At 41.1% G+C, this 20,598-nt stretch overlaps 1 protein-coding gene across 1 annotated transcript in view; it reads right to left on the reverse strand.

Annotated features, from left to right (window-relative positions):
* Nucleotides 1-20,598, reverse strand: part of LOC133563739 (protein kinase C-binding protein NELL2-like) — a 129,813-nt gene that overhangs the window by 12,934 nt on the left and 96,281 nt on the right. The window contains exons 5-6 of the mRNA XM_061918037.1: nt 16,784-16,880; nt 14,362-14,434 (exon numbers count right to left, since the gene is read on the reverse strand). Coding sequence (XP_061774021.1) covers nt 14,362-14,434; nt 16,784-16,880 — 170 coding nt within the window. The remainder of the gene's footprint in view (nt 1-14,361; nt 14,435-16,783; nt 16,881-20,598) is intronic.

Raw genomic sequence — 20,598 nt, forward strand, 5'->3', positions numbered from 1 at the left:
GGTTGCAGGTTCGATTCCCGCTTCCGCCATCCTAGTCACTGCCGTTGTGTCCTTGGGCAAGACACTTTACCCACCTGCTCCCAGTGCCACCCACACTGGTTTGAAAAAATGTAACTTAGATATTGGCTTTCACTATGTAAAGCGCTTTGAGTCACTAGAGAAAAGCGCTATATAAATATAATTCACAATTCACATTGTAGATGTTTTGTGTTTTTTTTACCCTTCACATTCATATTTCGCTGTGTTTGTTGCATTTTTGTTGCATTTGGCTTGATTGTAAAATATGTCGATTGAGAGGGGGTGTTCTCAATATTCAGAGTTTTATCGTTCATAGAAAAAATAAATATTCCATTCCGTTTTTAAGGCAGTCTGTCATAACATTTTTAGCATTCAATCAGACTTTATTGTGAGGTTTTGTATTAGTTTTCCTAAAAATAGATATACCAGCCAACCCTGACACATTTTTTTCTCAAAATTTGGCCCCTGAGTCAAAATAATTGCCTTGGCCTGGTTTAGATGGACGACATGGATACTGTTCACAACTTTAGGGAACACAAAAGTCCAATTCAAGGCCCTTAAACGGACACTTTTTAATGACATCACCGAGGAAAGATCCCACTCACTTTGTACATTATTTATTAAAGGCCTACTGAAAGCCACTACTAGCGACCACGCAGTCTGATAGTTTATATATCAATGATGAAATATTAACGTTGCAACACATGCCAATACGGCCTTTTTAGTTTACTAAAATTGCAATTTTTAATTTCCGTCGCGGAATGATGACGCGTGTGAGTGACGTCACGGACTGTCAGGAAATATTAGCGTAGCAACATTTGCGGCTAAAAGTCGTCTCTTTTCATCGCGCAATTAAACAGTATTCTGGACATCTGTGTTGCTGAATCTTTTGCTATTTGTTCGATTAATAATGGAGAAGTCAAAGTAGAAAGATGGATGTGGGAAGCTGTAGCCTTTAGCCACACAAACACACGGTGTTTCCTTGTTTAAAATTCCCGGAGGTGAAGCTTTACTATGGATCAGAGCGGTCAAGCGAACATGGATCCCGACCACTTGTCAACCGGCAGGTTTCGGCGAGAAAATTGTAGTAAAAAGTCGCCTCTTACCGGAGATCAGCGGAACTTCTGTCGTGCTGCTGCTGCCGTGACTAATTCCCTTAGAGACTGGGTTCAAGACACCCGTGGACACACCCCTCCGACTATCAGGTACTATTTAATCTCACTAAAACACTAGCAACACAATAGAAAGATAAGGGATTTCCAAGAATGATCCTAGTAAATGTGTCAATTTTTTTATTTGTTTATTTTTTCTAGTCCTTTGCTATCAATATCCTCAGCCACGAATCCTTCATCCCCGCTCAAATAAATGGGGAAATTGTCGTTTTCTCAATTCCGAATATCTCTTTGTGTTGGAGGCTCGCATTTTAAACAATGTGAGGACGTGAGGAGCCCTCACACGGGTGACGTCATTGTCTGCGACTTCCGGTAAAGGCAAACTTTTTATTAGCGACCAAACTTTATCGTCGATGTTCTCTACTAAATCCTTTCAGCAAAAATATGGCAATATCGCAAAATGATCAAGTATGACACATAGAATGGACCTGCTATCCCCATTTAAATAAGAAAATCTCATTTCAGTAGGCCTTTAAATCAACTGCCTGAGTAAGGACAGCTCTGTAAAAAAAATAGAAACCAGGCTTTGCAACACATCTTAACATAAAGACAGTCAGCTACAGACGAGCTTTAGTTTTGATCAGTTTTCTTATAATCAGCATATAGGCAAGGTAACCTAACATGTTTGTCCTCCTTTACCACTCATTAATGTTTCAACGTTACTTCTATCATTACGTAGAGCAGGGGTGCCCACACTTTTTCTGCAGGCGAGCTACTTTTCAATTGACCAACTCGAGGGGATCTACCTCATTTATATATATCATTTATATTTATTTATTTATGAAAGACACATTTTTGTAAACAAGTTAAATGTGTTTAATGATAATACAAGCATGTGTAACATATAGATTTCTTTCTTTCACGAAGACAAGAATATAAGTTGGTGTATTACCTGATTCTGATGACTTGCATTGATTGGAATCAGACAGTAATGATGATAACGCCCACATTTTCAAATGGAGGAGAAAAAAAGTTGTCCTTTCTGTACAATACCACATGAAAGTGGTTGGTTTTTGGCATCTAATTCATCCAGCTTCCATACACTTTACAAGAAAAACATTGGCGGCAAATTCCGTAGCTTGCTTGATTGACATTCACGGCACCCGAGGGTCTTGTGAGATGACGCTGGCTGCTGCCAGTTCATTATTATGAAAAAATGACAGAGAGGAAGGCGAGAAACACTTTTTATTTCAACAGACTTTCGCGCCGTCCCTTCCGTCAAAACTCTAAAGGCCGACTGCACATTTCCTATCTTCACAATAAAAGCCCTGCTTCATGCTGCCTGCGCTAACAAAATAAGAATCTCGGAAAGCTGGCGTGCACATCACTTGTGCACGCCAGCTTTCTGAGGGATCGCTTGTGCACGGCAGTTTTGCGAGACTCTGTATTTTGTAAGAATCTCGGAAAGCTGGCGTGCACAAGCGATCCCTCAGAAAGCGAGACTCTGTATTTTGTTAGCGCAGGCAGCATGAAGCAGGGCTTTTATTGTGAAGATAGGAAATGTGCAGTCGGCCTTTAGAGTTTTGACGGAAGGTACGGCGCGAGAGTCTGTTGAAATAAAAAGTGTTTCTCGCCTTCCTCTCGGTCATATTTTCATAATAATGATCTTGCAGCAGCCAGCGTCATCTCACAAGACCCTCCGGTACCGTGAATGTCATTTAAGTGACGTCTTGGTGAAGATTGATGATCACTAATTTTTAGGTCTATTTTTTTTAAAAGCCTGGCTGGAGATCGACTGACACACCCCCCACGGTCGACTGGTAGCTCGCGATCGACGTAATGGGCACCCCTGGTGTAGAGCATGGGTCCCCCAACTATCATTCTAAATATGGAAATTGCATTTTCCCAAAGACAAAGGGACGTCACTAACTGCGGCGCGAGCACGCTCCCGCTGTGACGTTTTACAGTCAATAAGTGCACGAGGGCGAGGAGAAAATGTGGAAAATGTCGGGGGAACTGATTATTGATTAAGAGTGCAGAGTTTTTAAACAGCAGTGGACGGATGACTTGTTTTTGCTTGGTGCAAGGAAAAGGCCATTTGCCTCATCGTCAAAAAGACAGCGGCGGTGTTCAAAGAATTTACCATTGCTGGCACTGTAAAACTCGTAATGCAATAGGCGTGCTTGCTGGGCCAAGTGAGGAAAAGACAAGGTGGCTATGGTAATCTTTTGCTGCCTAGCAGAGTGCAACGCCACACCAAAAACAGACGAACCTCTCATCTGTCCAGGCCAGCTTCAAGCCAGCTGGACTGATGGCAAGTTGGGGAAAGGCATTCATTAATGAGAAGTTTGTTGAAAAGTGAAAGTTTTTGTGGAGGAGGTGTGTCCGGACAAGGAAGATGTCCAGAACGTGGTGAGTCTGTCCTCATCTACAGTTCACAGGCGAATTAACAATATGGGACATAATTAATCAGAGGTCGCCAAAGCCAAAGCAAGATCTACCCCTTCGTCAATTATATAAGATATATATATATATATATATATATATATATATATATATATATACATATACACATGTATATACAAACATATTTACATGTATCCATCCATCCATCCATTTTTCTACCGCTTATTCCCTTTCGGTGTGGCGAAATTATTCTCTGCATTTGACCCATCACCCTTGATCACCCCCTGGGAGGTGAGGGGAGCAGTGAGCAGCAGCAGTGGCCATGCTCGGGAATCATTTTTGGTGATTTAACCCTCAATTCCAACCCTTGATGCTGAGTGCCAAGCAGGGAGGTATCCATCCATCCATCCATCCATCATCTTCCGCTTATCCGAGGTCGGGTCGCGGGGGCAACAGCCTAAGCAGGGAAACCCAGACTTCCCTCTCCCCAGCCACTTCGTCTAGCTCTTCCCGGGGGATCCCGAGGTGTTCCCAGGCCAGCCGGGAGACATAGTCTTCCCAACGTGTCCTTGGTCTTCTCCGTGGCCTCCTACCAGCTGGACGTGCCCTAAACACCTCCCTAGGGAGGCGTTCGGGTGGCATCCTGACCAGATGCCTGAACCACCTCATCTGGCTCCTCTCGATGTGGAGGAGCAGCGGCTTTACTTTGAGTTCCTCCCGGATGGCAGAGCTTCTCACCCTATCTCTAAGGGAGAGCCCCGCCACCCGGCGGAGGAAACTCATTTCGGCCGCTTGTACCCGTGATCTTATCCTTTCGGTCATGACCCAGAGCTCATGACCATAGGTGAGGATGGGAACGAAGATCGACCGGTAAATTGAGAGCTTTGCCTTCCGCTCAGCTCCTTCTTCACCACAACGGATCGATACAACGTCCGCATTACTGAAGACGCCGCACCGATCCGCCTGTCGATCTCACGATCCACTCTTCCCTCACTCGTGAACAAGACTCCTAGGTACTTGAACTCCTCCACTTGGGGCAGGGTCTCCTCCCCAACCCGGAGATGGCACTCCACCCTTTTCCGGGCGAGAACCATGGACTCGGACTTGGAGGTGCTGATTCTCATTCCGGTCGCTTCACACTCGGCTGGGAACCGATCCAGTAAGAGCTGAAGATTCCGGTCAGATGAAGCCATCAGGACCACATCATCTGCAAAAAGCAGAGACCTAATCCTGCGGTCACCAAACCGGAACCCCTCAACGCCTTGACTGTGCCTAGAAATTCTGTCCATAAAAGTTATGAACAGAATCGGTGACAAAAGGACAGGGAGGTAATGGATCCCAATTTTATAGTCTTTGGTATGACTCGGCCGAAGTTTAAACTCACAACCTACCGATCTCAGGGCGGACACTCTACAGCAGGGGTCACCAACGCGGTGCCCGCAGGCACCAGGTAGCCCGGAAGGACCAGATGAGTCGCCTGCTGGCCTGTTCTAAAAATAGCTCAAATGGCAGCACTTACCAGTGAGCTGCCTCTATTTTTGAAATTGTATTTATTTAGTAGCAAGCTGGTCTCGCTTTGCTAGACATTTTTAACTCTAAGAGAGACAAAACCCTAATAGAATTTGAAAATCCAAGAAAATATTTTAAAGACTTGGTCTTTACTTATTTAATTTTTTTTAAGTCAATTTTAGATAAAAAATACAACCTTAAAAATGATTTTAGAATTTTTAAACACATTCCTTCCTCTTCTTTTCCTGACAATTTAAATACATTTTCAAGTAAATTCAGTTTTTTATTGTAAAGAATAATAAATATATTTTAATTTAATTCTTCATTTCAGCTTCTGTTTCTTCGACGATGAATATTTGTGAAATATTTCTTCAAACTTATTATGAATACAATTCAAAACAATTATTCTGGCAAATCTAAAAAATCTGTAAAATTAACATTTTAATCTTATTTCAAAGTCTTTTGAATTTCTTTAAAAAATGTTGTTCTGGAAAATCTGGAATAAATAATGATTTGTCTTTGTTAGAAATATATCTTTGTCCAATTTGTTATATATTCTAACAAAGTGCAGATTGGATTTTAACCTATTTAAAACATGTCATCAAAATTCTAAAAATAATCTTAATCAGGAAAAATTACTAATGATGTTCCATAAATTCTTTTTTTAATTTTTTTTCAAAACGATTAGAATTAGCTAGTTTTTCTATTCTTCTTTTTTTGGTGGAATTTTGAATTTTTAAGAGTCGAAATTGAAGATAAACTATTTTTCAAAATAAAATTTTTCTTTTTTTCTCCTCTTTTAAACCGTTCAATTAAGTTTTTTTTCATCATTTATTCTCTGCAAAAAACCTTCTGTAGAAAGAAATAAAATGTACGACGGAGTGACATTTATCTGTTACTATATATATTTATTGTGATAAATCATTAAGATGATCAGTGTTTCCCCAAAGATAAATATAATGAATTATTAACAATAACACAGAGTTAAACTGGTAGCCCTTCGCATTAATCAGTACCCAAGAAGTAGCTCCTGCTTTCAAAAAGGTTGGTGACCCCTGCTCTACAGTATACATAAGGGGTCCCTAAAGTTTCTGACTTCAGGGGCGCTTTGGGTTAAAAAAAAGGTATATATATATATATATATATATATATATATATATATATATATATATATATATATATATATATATATATATATATATATATATATATATATATATATATATATATATATATATATATATATATATATATATATATATATATATATATATGTATATATGTATGTATGTATGTATATATATATATATATATACATACATACATACATACATACATATATATATATATATATTTATATATATATATATATATATAGACATCCATTTTCTACTGCTTGTCCCTTTTGGGGTCGCTGGAATCTATCTCAGCTGCATTCGAGCGAGAATGAGGACTCAGGTGCAGATGAGGGACGATTGACACAGGCTTTATTTCAGCAATTTTTTCAAAACTCTCTTAAGACGGAGTGATTTAAAGAAAATGGTTACAAACTCTATACTTGATACACTAGAGTAAGAAAAGAAACGTAGCACAAGGCAAAAAACAATAAACGGAAAATCACTCCATAGGGAGGAAAAAAGCAATAGCAACATTCTAGACGGATCAAATAACAAAAAAACAACAATCCATGATACAAAAGGAAACTCGCTCATGCAGAGGAGGAGACAAGAAGCTATAAACAGGAAGTACGCTATAAAGAACTCAGAAAACTACAAACTAAAGCTCTCCAAGATGGGAACATTAATTTTTAGCCAATAACATTTGCCTGAGCGGCTAGGATAAGAGACACCAAGAGTAACAATCGGTAGAAAATGGATTAGAAAGGACATATCAAAATAACAATAATCCCAAAATTATATATGTATATATATATATATATATATATATATATATATATATATAGTTTACTTTTGGCGATTCAGAATCGATTCTCATTTTTTTTAAATCGATTTATTTATTTATTATTTTTTTTATTTTATTTTATTTTTTTTAATCAATCCAACAAACCACTACAAAGCAATACCATAACAATGCAATCCAATTCCAAAACCAAACCTGACCCAGCAACACTCAGAACTGCAATAAACAGAGCAATTGAGAGGAGACACAAACACGACACAGAACAAACCAAAAGTAGTGAAACAAAAATGAATATTATCAACAACAGTATCAATATTAGTTATAATTTCAGCAAAGCAGTGATTAAAAATCCCTCACTGACATTATCATTAGACATTTATAAAAATTAAAAAAAGAACAATAGTGTCACAGTGGCTTACACTTGCATCGCATCTCATAAGCTTGACAACACACTGTGTCCAATGTTTTCACAAAGGTAAAATAAGTCATATTTTTGGTTCATTTAATAGTTAAAACAAATGTACATTATTGCAATCAATTGATTAAACATTGTCCTTTACAATTATAAAAGTTTTTTTTTTTTTTAAATCTACTACTCTGCTAGCATGTCAGCAGACTGGGGTAGATCCTGCTGAAATCCTATGTATTGAATGAATACAGAACCGTTTTGAATCGTAAAAATATCGTTTTTGAATTGAGAATCCAATCGAAAAAAATCGATAAAATATCGAATCGTGACCCCAAGAATCGATATTGAATCGAATCGTGGGACACCCAATGATTCACAGCCCTAATATATATATATATATATATATATATATATATATATATATATATATGTCTTGATTGGATTATCCAGAGAATAGTGCTCGATACCGTGGTAGAGCGCAATATGTAGGTGTGGGAAAAATTACAAGACTACTTCGTCTCTACAGAACTGTTTCATGAGGGGTTCCCTCAATCATCAGGAGATTTCCTGATGATTGAGGGAACCCCTCATGAAACAGTTCTGTAGAGACGAAGTAGTCTGTTAATTTTCCCCACACCTACATATATATATACATATATATATATATCCATCCATCCATTTACTACCACTTATTCCCTTTCAAGGTCGCGGGGGGCGCTGGCGCCTATCTCAGCTACAATCGGGCGGAAGGCGGGGTACACCCTGGACAAGTCGCCACCTATATATAAATGTATGTATGTGCATGTGGATATATATGTATGTATCTATATATATATATATATATATATATATAGATATATATATATATATATATATATATATGTATATACTGTTTGCACAGTGAGGTCCACAAGTAATTGCACACCCTGCAATTTTGCAAGTTCTCCCACTTAGGAATTGGGGAGAGATCTGCAATGTTCATCATAGATATATTTCCGCTGTTAGAGACATAATCTAAAAAGAAAAATCACATGTTATTTATTTTTTTAATAATTTATTTGTATTATACTGGGGTTTATAAGTATTTGTACACATGAGAATCAGCAAGAATTATGACTCTCATAGAGCCGTCAGTCTACCTTAAAAAAAATCCACCTTAACCCCACAACTAAACACCCACCCACCACCCCTTTGAGCTTATTAAAGTCACCTGTGCAGCCCACAGTCAGTCAAGGTCCAACTGCTACCATGGGCAAGACCAAAGAGCTGTCAAAAGAGGCCAGAGACAAAATTGCAGAGCTCCACCAAGCTGTAAAAGGCTATGGGACCATTGGGAAGCAGCTTGGTGACAATAGATCAACTGTTGCACAAATTGTTAGAACATGGAAGAGGCTAAACATGACTGCTAACCTACCTCGGACTGGGTTTCATAAAAGATCTCTCCTCGTGGGGCATCACTCATGAGAAGAAAAGTGAGGAATCAGCCCAGAACTACACGGCATGGGCTGAAGAGAGCTGGGACCACTGTTTCCAAGGTGACTATCAGTTGAACACTCCGGCGTAGTGCTTTAAAATCATAAAGCTGCTTAAGTCAGCTCATGTCCAGGCACGTCTGAAGTTTATCAATGGCCATCTGCATGATCAACAGGAGTCATGGGAGAAAGTCATGTGGTCAGATGAGACCAAAATAGAACTTTTTGGTATAAACTCCATTCGTCGGGTTTGGACGAAAAAGAAGGATGAGTATCATCCCAAGAACACCACTCCTACAGTGAAGCATGAGGGTGGAAAAATCATGCTTTGGGGGTGCTTTCTCAGATAAGGGGACAGGACGACTGCACTGTATTAAGGAAAGGATGAAGAGGGCCATGTAGTGTGACATTTTAGCCAAAAACCTCCTTCCCTTGGTCAGAGCCTTGAAGATGGTCGTGGCATGGAGCACACGTCCAGGATAACCATCCATACCAAGCATATCAAGTTTCTGGAGTGGCCTAACAAGGCTAAAGATCTAAATCCTATAGAAAATCCTTTGGAGGGAGCTGAAACTTTGTGTTGCTCGGCGACAGACCCCAAACCTGACAGATCTAGAGAAGATTTGTGTGGAGGTGTGGGCCAAAATCCCTGTTGCTGTGTGTGCAAACCTGGTGAGAACTATAGGAAACGTTTGACCTCTGTAATTGAAAACAAAGGCTTCTGCACTAAATATTAACACTGATGTTCTCATGTGTGCAAATACTTATGAATCCCTGTAACATACAAATAAATCATAAATAAATAATACCATGTGATTTCCGGATTTTTCTTTTTAGATTATGTCTCCAACATCCATCCATCTTCTTCCGTTTATCCGAGGTCGGGTCGCGGGGGCAGCAGGCTAAGCAGGAAAGCCCAGACTTTCCTCTCCCCAGCCACTTCGTCCAGCTCTTCCCGGGGAATCCCGAGGCGTTCCCAGGCCAGCCGGGAGACATAGTCTTCCCAACGTGTCCTGGGTCTTCCCCGTGGCCTACTACCAGTCGGACGTGTCCGAAACGCCTCCCTAGGGAGGCGTTCGGGTGGCATCCTGACCAGATGCCCGAACCACCTCATCTTGCTCCTCTCGATGTGGAGGAGCAGCGGCTTCACTTTGAGCTCTCCCCGGATGACAGAGCTTCTCACCCTATCTCTAAGGGAGAGCCCTGCCACCCGGCGGAGGAAACTCATTTCGGCCGCTTGTACCCGTGATTTAGTCCTTTCGGTCATAACCCAAAGCTCATGACAATAGGTGAGGATGGGAATGTAGATGGACCGGTAAATTGAGAGCTTTGCCTTCCGGCTCGGCTCCTTCTTCACCACAACGGATCGATACAGAGTCCGCATTACTGAAGACGCCGCACCGATCCTCCTGTACATTTCACCATCCACTCTTCCCTCACCCGTGAACAAGACTCCGAGGTACTGGAACTCCTCCACTTGGGCAGGATCCCCTCCCCAACAAGGAGATGGCACTCCACCCTTTTCCGGGCGAGAACCATGGACTCAGACTTGGAGGTGCTGATTCTCATCCCAGTCGCTCCACACTTGGCTGCAAACTGATCCAGTGAGAGTTGAAGATCCGGGCCAGATGAAGCCATCAGAACCATATCATGTACAAAAAGCAGATACCTAATTCTGCAGCCACCAAACCCGAACCCCTCAACGCCTTGTCTGCGCCTAGAAATTCTGTCCATAAAAGTTATGAACAGAATCTGGGACAAAGGGCAGCCTTGGCGGAGTCCAACCCTCACTGGAAACGTGTCCGACTTACTGCCAGCAATGCGGACCAAGCTCTGACACTGATCATACAGGGAGCAGACCCCCACAATCAGACAGTCCGATACCCCATATTCTCTGAGCACTCCCCACAGGACTTCCCGAGGGACACGGTCGAATGCCTTCTCCAAGTCCACAAAGCACATGTAGACTGGTTGGGCAAACTCCCATGCACCCTCAAGAACCCTGCCGAGAGTAGAGAGCTCGTCCATAGTTCCACGACCAGGACGAAAACCACACCGTTCCTCCTGAATCCGAGGTTCGACTATCCAACGTAACCTCCCCTCCTGTACACCTGAATAGACCATACCGGGGAGGCTGAGGAGTGTGATCCCACGATAGTTGGAACACACCCTCCAGTTCCCCTTCTTAAAGAGAGGAACCACCACCCCGTTCCGCCAATCCAGAGGCACCGCCCCCGATTTCCACAAGATGCTGCAGAGTCTTATCAACCAAGACAGCCCCACAGCATCCAGGGCCTTGAGGAACTCTGAGCGGATCTCATCTACCCCTGTGGAGATTTTTAACTACTTCAGCAACCTCAGCCCCAGAAGTATGTATAGGTTGTATTTCCACTGTCTCCAACTGTGGAAATACATCTATGATGAACATTTCAGACCTTTCCCTAATTTCTAAGTGGAAGAACATGCAAAATTGCAGGGTGTACAAATACTTGTGAAACCTCACTGAACACACATACATACTTACATGCATTGCCGGGCCTACGGCCAAATTCTTTTGACCCAATGTGGCCCTCGAGTCGAAAAGCTTGAGGACCCCTGATGAGTATATGGAAAACGTGGATAAAATGCATGCACAGTAGTGCTTCTGAGAGACACACTATACTGGAGGCAGGTGTGGACAAACACAGTTCATTAGCATTGGAGCTTCAGACACACAAAACGGTGTGTTCCTGTCCGGCTTACTAAAAGCGCTTTTAAAATTCCAGCTTTAAGGCTAGATTATGGACATTTCCAATGTACTATTATAGGGGAACTTTATCACAATTTCAGAAGGGTTAAAACCAATAAAAATCAATTCCCAGTGACTTATTTTATTTTTTGAAGTTTTTTTCAAAATTTTACCCATATTGGAATATCCCTATCTGTGAAGCCATCATCCATTTTCCTGTGACGTCATCCAGTGATGCCAATACGGATAGCACAGCAAGATATAGCGACATTAGCTCAGATTCAGACTCGGATTTCAGCAGCTTAAGCGATTCAACAGATTATGCATGTTTTGAAACGGATGGTTGGAGTATGGAGGCAGATAGCGAAAACGAAATTGAAGAAGAAACTGAAGCTATTGAGCGAATACCTATTGACGCTATTCGGCCATGTTTGCCAAACCATCACCGGTAAAAATGCGCAGACTAACGATCGGAAGTTTTGCATCTTGTGACACTGGATCAACTTAAATCCATCGATTATTAAGTGTTTGTTTGGCATTAAATGTGGGTGGAGGGAAACGCTGGATGTAAATATAGTTTAAAATGTACATACAGCTAGCCTAAATAGCATGTTAGCCTCGATTAGCTGGCAGTCATGCCGCGACCAAATATGTCTGATTAGCACATAGGTCAACAACATCAACAAAACTCACCTTTGTGATTTAGTTGACTTTATCGTTTGAAATGCATCTGCAGGTTATCCATACATCTCTGTGCCATGTCTGCCTTAGCATCGCCGGTAAAATGTGCAGACACTCCGGCACATTCAATGGGGGTCTGGCGGAAGATTTCTTTGACTTTATCGTTGGAAATGCATCTGCTTTGAGTGTCGCAGGATATCCACACAGTCTTGCCATTTCTGTAGTAGCATAGCTTTCGTGGGTAAAGTGTGCGGAACAAACGACTGACCATTTCGTCGGCTTTCCCCACACCCTCGTAATTTGAACAAATGTCGTCCAATTTCTTGCCACTTTTGCATCTTTGTGCCAGTGGTGCAACTTGAATCTTTCCCTGTTAGTGTTGTTACACCCTCCGACAACACACCGACGAGGCATGATGTCTCCAAGGTTCCACAAAATAGTCGAAAAAACGGAAAATACCAGAGCTGAGACGCGGTGTTTGTAATGTGTTTGAGAAAATGGCGGCTTTATTACCTAGGTTACATCACGTTCTGACGTCATCGCTAAGAGAGCGATAAATATAAAGGCATTTAGAGTTCGGAAATCGTTAAAAAAATATATGGTCTTTTTTCTGCAACATCAAGGTATATATTGACGCTTACATAGGTCTGGTGATAATGTTCCCCTTTAAAGGACCGCTGACACATCTTATACCAGGGGTAGGGAAACTATGGCTCTAGAGCCAGATGTGGCTCTTTTGATGACTGCATCTGGCTCTCTGATAAATCTGAGCTGACCTTGCTTAACACGATAAGTAATGAATAATTCCACTTGTAATCACAGTGTTAAAAATAATGTCCAAAATATAAAACATTCTCATGCAATTTTAATCTATCCATCCGTTTTCTACCGCACCTGTTCAAGAAGTTGCGTTAATGGTAAGAAGTTATTTATTTATTATTGGTTAGTGTGGGGCTTGCCCTCCTGGGTGTTACGTCTGTTTGGCATTGTGATGCCGGGTTCGATTCCCTCGAGGATGCGTCAAAATTGAACACAGCAAAGGTAAGATATACGAAATGTATTTAAATAACAAAAGAGCTATGTAACAAAAATGCTAGAGCTAGTAGAATAAAACAAACAAAGGACGCTAGCATAAAAGCTAGGATATATAACAATGAGAAATAAACTGGCACGTAGGCACATAAAACAGTAAAACAAAAACTTCAGCATGAGAACTGGAATGAACAGTGAATGGCTAGCGTGAAAAGCTTAGCAAGAATATACATACGAAATAGAGTGCAGGCGTAACTTGTTGCGTGAAAAGCAAATCATGAACCCAGGCTGAACAAACAAAAGAGGACGGCTTATAAAGTGACAGTGATTATCTGTAGCAGGTGTGCGGGGCGTGAACAGCAGGTGAACTGATGTGTAACCATAGTGATGGACAAAAACAGGAAATAAACGGGTCAGACTGAAAATGAAAAAACAAATATGTGAAGATCTGAGCAGCAGATCGTAACACTGGGGGTTCTTCAGACCCCCAAGCACCGACATGAGAGCCTGTTTCAGGGTTACAGTTTTGTCTTATTTTTCAATAAGTCTCTCAGTTGCTTTCCAGCAATAGTATTTCCAGCCCCAACCCAGTCTGTCCTCCTGGCTGCTGCTTATAACAGAGCGACAGGTGATTAGATAACAAGGCCGAGGTGGGCCATCCATGCACCTTTCGCTGCAGGCCCGCAGGCCACGCCCCCTCCAGAGTTAGCTTCAGAATAACAATGTTATTACAAAGAATAAGAGACCTATTATACTCTAGAAATGTTGATCTTACTTAAAAATGCACGTGTTTAGTTGTGTTCAGTGTTAAAAAAAATTTATATGGCTCTTACGGAAATATATTTTAAAATATTTGGCTTTTTGGCTCTCTCAGCCAAAAAGGTTCCCGACCCCTGTCTTATACTGTATGTATTCTTTTCATTACTATCACTAATCAACTCTCCAAATTGTACATAGTGTGCCTAAATTCTACTTTTTCTTACATTGTTGTCTGTTATGAGTCTCTGTCTATATCTATCTATCCATTATATTTTAAAATTACAGGGCCCAGCAATAACAACATGGAGCACTCACTTCTGTTGAGATCTGGACACTGGGAGACGTATCCTTGCGGCATCACCACAATTTCCACGTCCTGCATCACCCCCTGAAGACATACACAGACACACACACACAAACACAAAGACTATAAAAGTAAACCGAGCGCAAACAAATAATGTTGTTCTTCTGGAGTGTGAGATGATAATAATAACAATAAAAGAGTCCGACAGCAAATCACAAATCACATCAGAACCGACCAGCATGTTTTCCTCAGGTCGTCTCTTGTATAAACAGCGGACGCAAATTCAATTTCAGCATGTTTTGAATCTATTGATTGCTTTCCGTCCGGTGTGTGCAGACCCTTGAAAAAACAACTATGCACACAGAGTAGCATTGATACTGTGTCTCCATGGCAACCACCACTCAATACGTGTGTGCTTCTATTCCCTCAAAAAGCTTGTGTCACTCCTATTTATTGGTCTTTAATTAAAAAAGAACACTTGTGGAAATGTTTTGATAGATGACATGGGAAGCTTGGATAGAAAAAGTTGTGTCCAATTTGTGATGGAACTAGTGAGATAAAAAAAACATTTCAATAGCAGGCACTACCCATTCCTCTTCTTATTCAAACATTTTTGACTTAGTTGGAAACCGTCTAGCTATTTGAAAAGGATGACAATTGTGAATGAAATAAGAAAGGCTGTAGAAAATACATGCAAACCCCAAAACCAGTAAAGTTGGCACGTTGTGTAAATGATAAATAAAAACAGAAAACAATGATTTGCAAATCCTTTTCAACTTTTATTTAATTGAATAGACTGCAAAGACAAGATATTTAAACTGAGAAACTTTGTTTTTTGCAAAATAACCATTAACTTGGAATTTAATGGCAGCAACACATTGCAAAAAAGTTGTCAATGGGGCATTTTTACCACTGTGTTACATGGCCTGTCCTTTTAACAACACTCACTAAACATTTGGGAACTGAGGAGACCCATTTTTGAAGCTTTTAAGGGGGAATTATTTCGCATTCTTGCTTGATGTACAGTTTAAGCTGTTCAAGAGTCCGGAGTTTCTGTTGTAGTATTTTAGGCTACCTAATGCACCACACATTTTCAATGGGAGACAGGTCTGGACTACAGGCAGGCCAGTCTAGTACCTGCACTCTTTTACTATGAAACCAAGCGGCTTGGCATTGCATTGCTGAAATAAGCAGGGGCGTTCATGATAACGTGGCTTGGATGGCAACATATGTTACTCCAAAACCTGTATGTACCTTCCAGCCTTAATGGAGCCTTCACAGATGTGTAAGTTACCTATGCCTTGGGCACAAATACACCCCCATACAATCACAGATGCTGGCTTTTGAACTTTGTGCCTATAATATTTCCAGAAAGTTCTATTCCTCTTTGATCAGGAGGACACGACGTCCACAGTTTCCCAAAAAAATGTGAAATGTGGACTCGTCAGACCAAAGACCACTTTTACAATTTGCATCAGTCCATCTTAGATGAGCTCTGGCCCAGGGAATCCGGCGACATTTCTGGGTGTTGTTGATAAATGGCTTTCTTTCTGCATAGTAGAGCTCTGTGGTGTGTTCCAGCACATCTTCAACATGAGCATTAGGCTGCAGAAAGTCCCCACACTGTGGAAAACCTCACGCGTGGTCCCCATTCCCAAGTGCACGTGACCCAGCATGTCGAAGAACTATAGGAACTATAAAACCTCATGCACGGTCCCTATCCATTTTTTTGTGATAAATCACGGAAGAGCCCGGGCCTCCGCTTTAATCTGACATCATTTTAGAAGCTGGCGCCGGCCTGCTGTTTTTTTTTTTTTCTTTTTTACTGCAAAAATGCACCGGAGAGTCGTAAAAAGCGAAGTAGAATGTTGAGACTCGTGTCATAGCTCCAAAAGACTTGTGAGTGGCCCTGCCTGTGGCGCTGATTGGCTAATCGTTATTCCCCTGCAGAGCTCATTGAATCGACCCAAGAAACTGCTGCTTCATGTCAAGAACACGGACAAAGGTCTGGACCCGAGGAAATGTGAGAAACATTCCGCCTCGTCTTGTGCAGTCCAATCTGGGAAGGCTGCCCCGAATGATTAACAATACCTGCGCAGAACCCAACTAATGAGCATGGTCCAGAGGCGACTCACTGACTTCTCCTAAATCAGCATTGTCGGGATTTTGCCGAGATAATTGGGCTTAGCTGCATTCTTAAGGACGGGGAAGCAAATAATGACATAAAAGAAATACCGATCGGGATGGACGGCCCAGCAACACTGGAATATTAAAAATGGCAACGCATGCAATTAAATCCGGCAGCTCCGTCGTTAATATAAAAAGCAAACACAAAGGCTAGCGGGGATGAGTTATAAAAAAGGACTCGAGCGTGCTCATTTTCTTTATGGTGGAGTAACACAAAATATCCCATATTTGGAGAGAAATGCTGACCTTGAAAAACCCATGAGCAGTGTTCCTCTGTCCAAGCCAGAAGGAGGCGTCCTTGGGTATGTCCATGAAGGGAGCTTCCACCACCCGCTCATAGATCCTAGAAAACACATACAAGAAGCGGGATTAACTTGCTTTACCAATCTAGAACGGTTATTTCCCCACAGGCCTTGACCTGTTAAATCTCTGAATGAGATATTCCTAGGTCTCTGTGGTCTGACCATATGTCCTTCCTAAAGGTCCCCTGTGATGCAAAATCGACTTTTTAATAATGCTATAAGAGTAATATATGACCCCGTAGCATTTTTCACGACTGCTCAATATAGTCGGTTTCTTTTCTTTTCAACGGTCGCTTTTGAAGGGAAAACCTCCTCCCTCATGGACATGATGAGCTCTCTCGCTTGTTTAGGGACACACACTGACACTCACGACCTCCAAGCAATTTCATTTGATACATGGTGTAATGATAAGTGTGACCAGTAGATGGCAGTCACACATAAGCGATCCGTGTGGACTGCAGGAAGACGCCTGTTCCAGTATCCATACATGGTGAAAGTTTACCCACAGTGCTTTGTAGTCCGACAATGTAGGTACAAACCCCGTTTCCATATGAGTTGGGAATTTGTGTTGGATGTAAATAGAAACGGAATACAAAGATTTGCAAATCATTTTCAACCCACGTTCAATTGAATGCACTACAAAGACAATATATTTAATGTTGAAACTGTCACACCTATGGATCATGTTTTGTTTTGGTCAGGTTCGGTTTGGTTTTTTGGACATTTGGTTCTGTCTTTTCACTTCCTGGTTTGTTTTGTTACCATAGCTACTCATTAGTTTCCCCTAGTCAAGTGATGTATCAAAAACTCGACCACCCAAAAAAAAATAATTTGATGTCTAAAAACCGGATGTAAACAAAACGCATGATATTGTCTGGAGCGTTGTCAGCATGTCTGTGATGTGGACCTCATTTATATATATATATATATATATATATATATATATATATATATATATATACATATATATATATATATATATATATATATATATACACATATATATATACATATATATATACATATATATATATGTATAGTAGATGTACCCTCGGACAGCCATCTACAAAATTTCCAAATATTAAGAGGATAGTGGCTGCTTTTAAGAAGAGAAACTAGAAAAACAGCGCCATGTTCGCTTCAGCCTCTTTAGTCAGGGACAGAAGTAGAGTCCATAAACACAAGTACATTTTATGATAACACCAGAAGAAGATGCTAGATTTGTTGCTAGTGGTTTTAAATTTAAATGTACTTGTGTTTATGTGAATTCTCCCTGCCCACTGGGTGTGAGTTTTCCTTGCCCTTTTGTGGGTTCTTCCGAGGATGTCGTAGTCGTAATGGTTTGTACAGCCCTTTGAGACATTTGTGATTTAGGGCTATATAAATAAACATCGATTGATTGATTGAGTGACATTTAGAAAGTCATTAAAAGTATGAACTTTGTAAGAAAAGCAGCAATAATTGGAAATATGGCAAAACAATGAAAAAATATATGTTTATAATAATGAATAATAACAGATTTGTTTTAAGTGTATGCAAACATTTTTTTAAAATTAAAAAAAAAACTCATATCATGGCTAATTATGCAAATTACTCGATGACGCCCATAGCCACGCCCATAGCCGTGCCCCCACAGCCACAGGTATCTTAAAAATCTATTTTTTTTTTTTTTTGGTTTGCCACCACGAAGATTGGATTTGCCAAAAAAGTCACAATTAGAAATCTGACACCCCAGTGTGGATGTATCAAACAATTAATCAATCAATCAATGTTTATTTATCTAGCCCTAAATCCCAAGTGTCTCAAAGGGATGCACTAGCCAGAACGACATCCTCGGTTCAGAGCCCACGTAAGGACAAGGAAAAACTCACAACTCAGTGGGATGTCAATGTGAATGACTATTATAAACCTTGGCGAGGACTGCAGATGAGATAAATGGCTTTCGCTCTGAATAGTAGAGCTTTAACTTGCACTTACAGATGTAGTGACAAACTGTATTTAGTGACAGTGGTTTTTCTGAAGTGTTCCTGAGCCCATGTGGTGATATCCTTTAGAGACTGATGTCGATTTTTGTTACAGTGCCGTCTGAGGGATCGAAGGTCACGGTCATTCAATGTTGGTTTCCGGCCATGCCGCTTACGTGGAGTTTTTTCTCCAGATTCTCTGAACCTTTAAATTATATTATGGACCGTAGATGTTGAAATCCGCTTTTCGGATCTTTACGTATTATTATTTACTGCTTCCATTTTCGTATCACTCTGTTGCTTGACGTCTTTATTTCCTGTTTAGTCTGTCACCATGGTAGCTCATTAGTCCACCTGCCCCTTGTTTCTACGCACACCTGTTTTTCATTGATTGCTTTAGTAATTAGTCCTGCCTGCTACCTCAGTTCATTCTGGTTGGTTTGTTTGCTACTTTGTACGCACGTTGGTTCTTCTTTTTTGTATCCACTATTGCTAAGTTTCGCCTTAGCTTCGCGTGCGCTCTCTGCACATCTATTTAATAATACAACTCTAACATTTGACAACCAAATAATTAAACAAGGCGACTCGGTAAAGAATCTGGGTATTATCTTCGACCCAACTCTCTCTTTTGAGACACACATTAAAAGCGTTACTAAAACGGCCTTCTTTCATCTCCGTAATATCGCTAAAATTCGCTCCATTTTGTCCACTAAAGACGCTGAGATCATTATCCATGCGTTTGTTACGTCTCGCCTCGATTACTGTAACGTATTATTTTCGGGTCTCCCCATGTCTAGCATTAAAAGATTACAGTTGGTACAAAATGCGGCTGCTAGACTTTTGGCAAGAACAAAGAAAGTTTGATCACATTACGCCTGTACTGGCTCACCTGCACTGGCTTCCTGTGCACTTAAGATGTGACTTTAAGGTTTTACTACTTACGTATAAAATACTACACGGTCTAGCTCCATCCTATCTTGCCGATTGTATTGTACCATATGTCCCGGCAAGAAATCTGCGTTCAAAGGACTGCGGCTTATTAGTGATTCCCAAAGCCCAAAACAAGTCTGCGGGCTATAGAGCTTTTTCATTTCGGGCTCCAGTACTCTGGAATGCCCTCCCGGTAAAAGTTCGAGATGCCACCTCAGTAGAAGCACCTTAAAACTCATTTGTATACTCTAGCCTTTGGATAGGCTCCCTTTTTGGACCAGTTGATCTGCCGTTTCTTTTCTTTTTCTCCTATGTCCCACTCTCCCTTGTGGAGGGGGTCCGGTCCGATCCGGTGGCCATGTGCTGCTCGCCTGTGTATCGGCTGGGGACATCTCTGCGCTGCTGATCCGCCTCCGCTTGGGATGTTTTCCTGCTGGCTCCGCTGTGGGCGGGACTCTCGCTGCTGTGTTGGACTGGACTCTCGCGACTGTGTTGGATCCATTATGGATTGAACTTTCACAGTATCATGTTGGACCCGCTCGACATCCGTTGCTTTCCTCCTCTCCAAGGTTCTCATAGTCATCATTGTCACCGACGTCCCACTGGGTGTGAGTTTTCCTTGCCCTTATGTGGGCCTACCGAGGATGTCGTAGTGGTTTGTGCAGCCCTTTGAGACACTAGTGATTTAGGGCTATATAAGTAAACATTGATGGATTGATTGATCTATTTTTGTACTCTGCTCTCGTTGCTAATTGTTAGCCTAGCTCTCTTTGTCTTTTCTTTGTCTTTCTTGTATCAGTGTTCTTTTATGTTTGTATTAAATCAACTCATACCTGCAACTCCTGCCTGTCTTGGTCCTCGTGCA

This window comes from Nerophis ophidion, linkage group LG12 (assembly GCF_033978795.1).
Source record: "Nerophis ophidion isolate RoL-2023_Sa linkage group LG12, RoL_Noph_v1.0, whole genome shotgun sequence".
NCBI classification, from domain to species: Eukaryota; Metazoa; Chordata; class Actinopteri; order Syngnathiformes; family Syngnathidae; genus Nerophis; species Nerophis ophidion.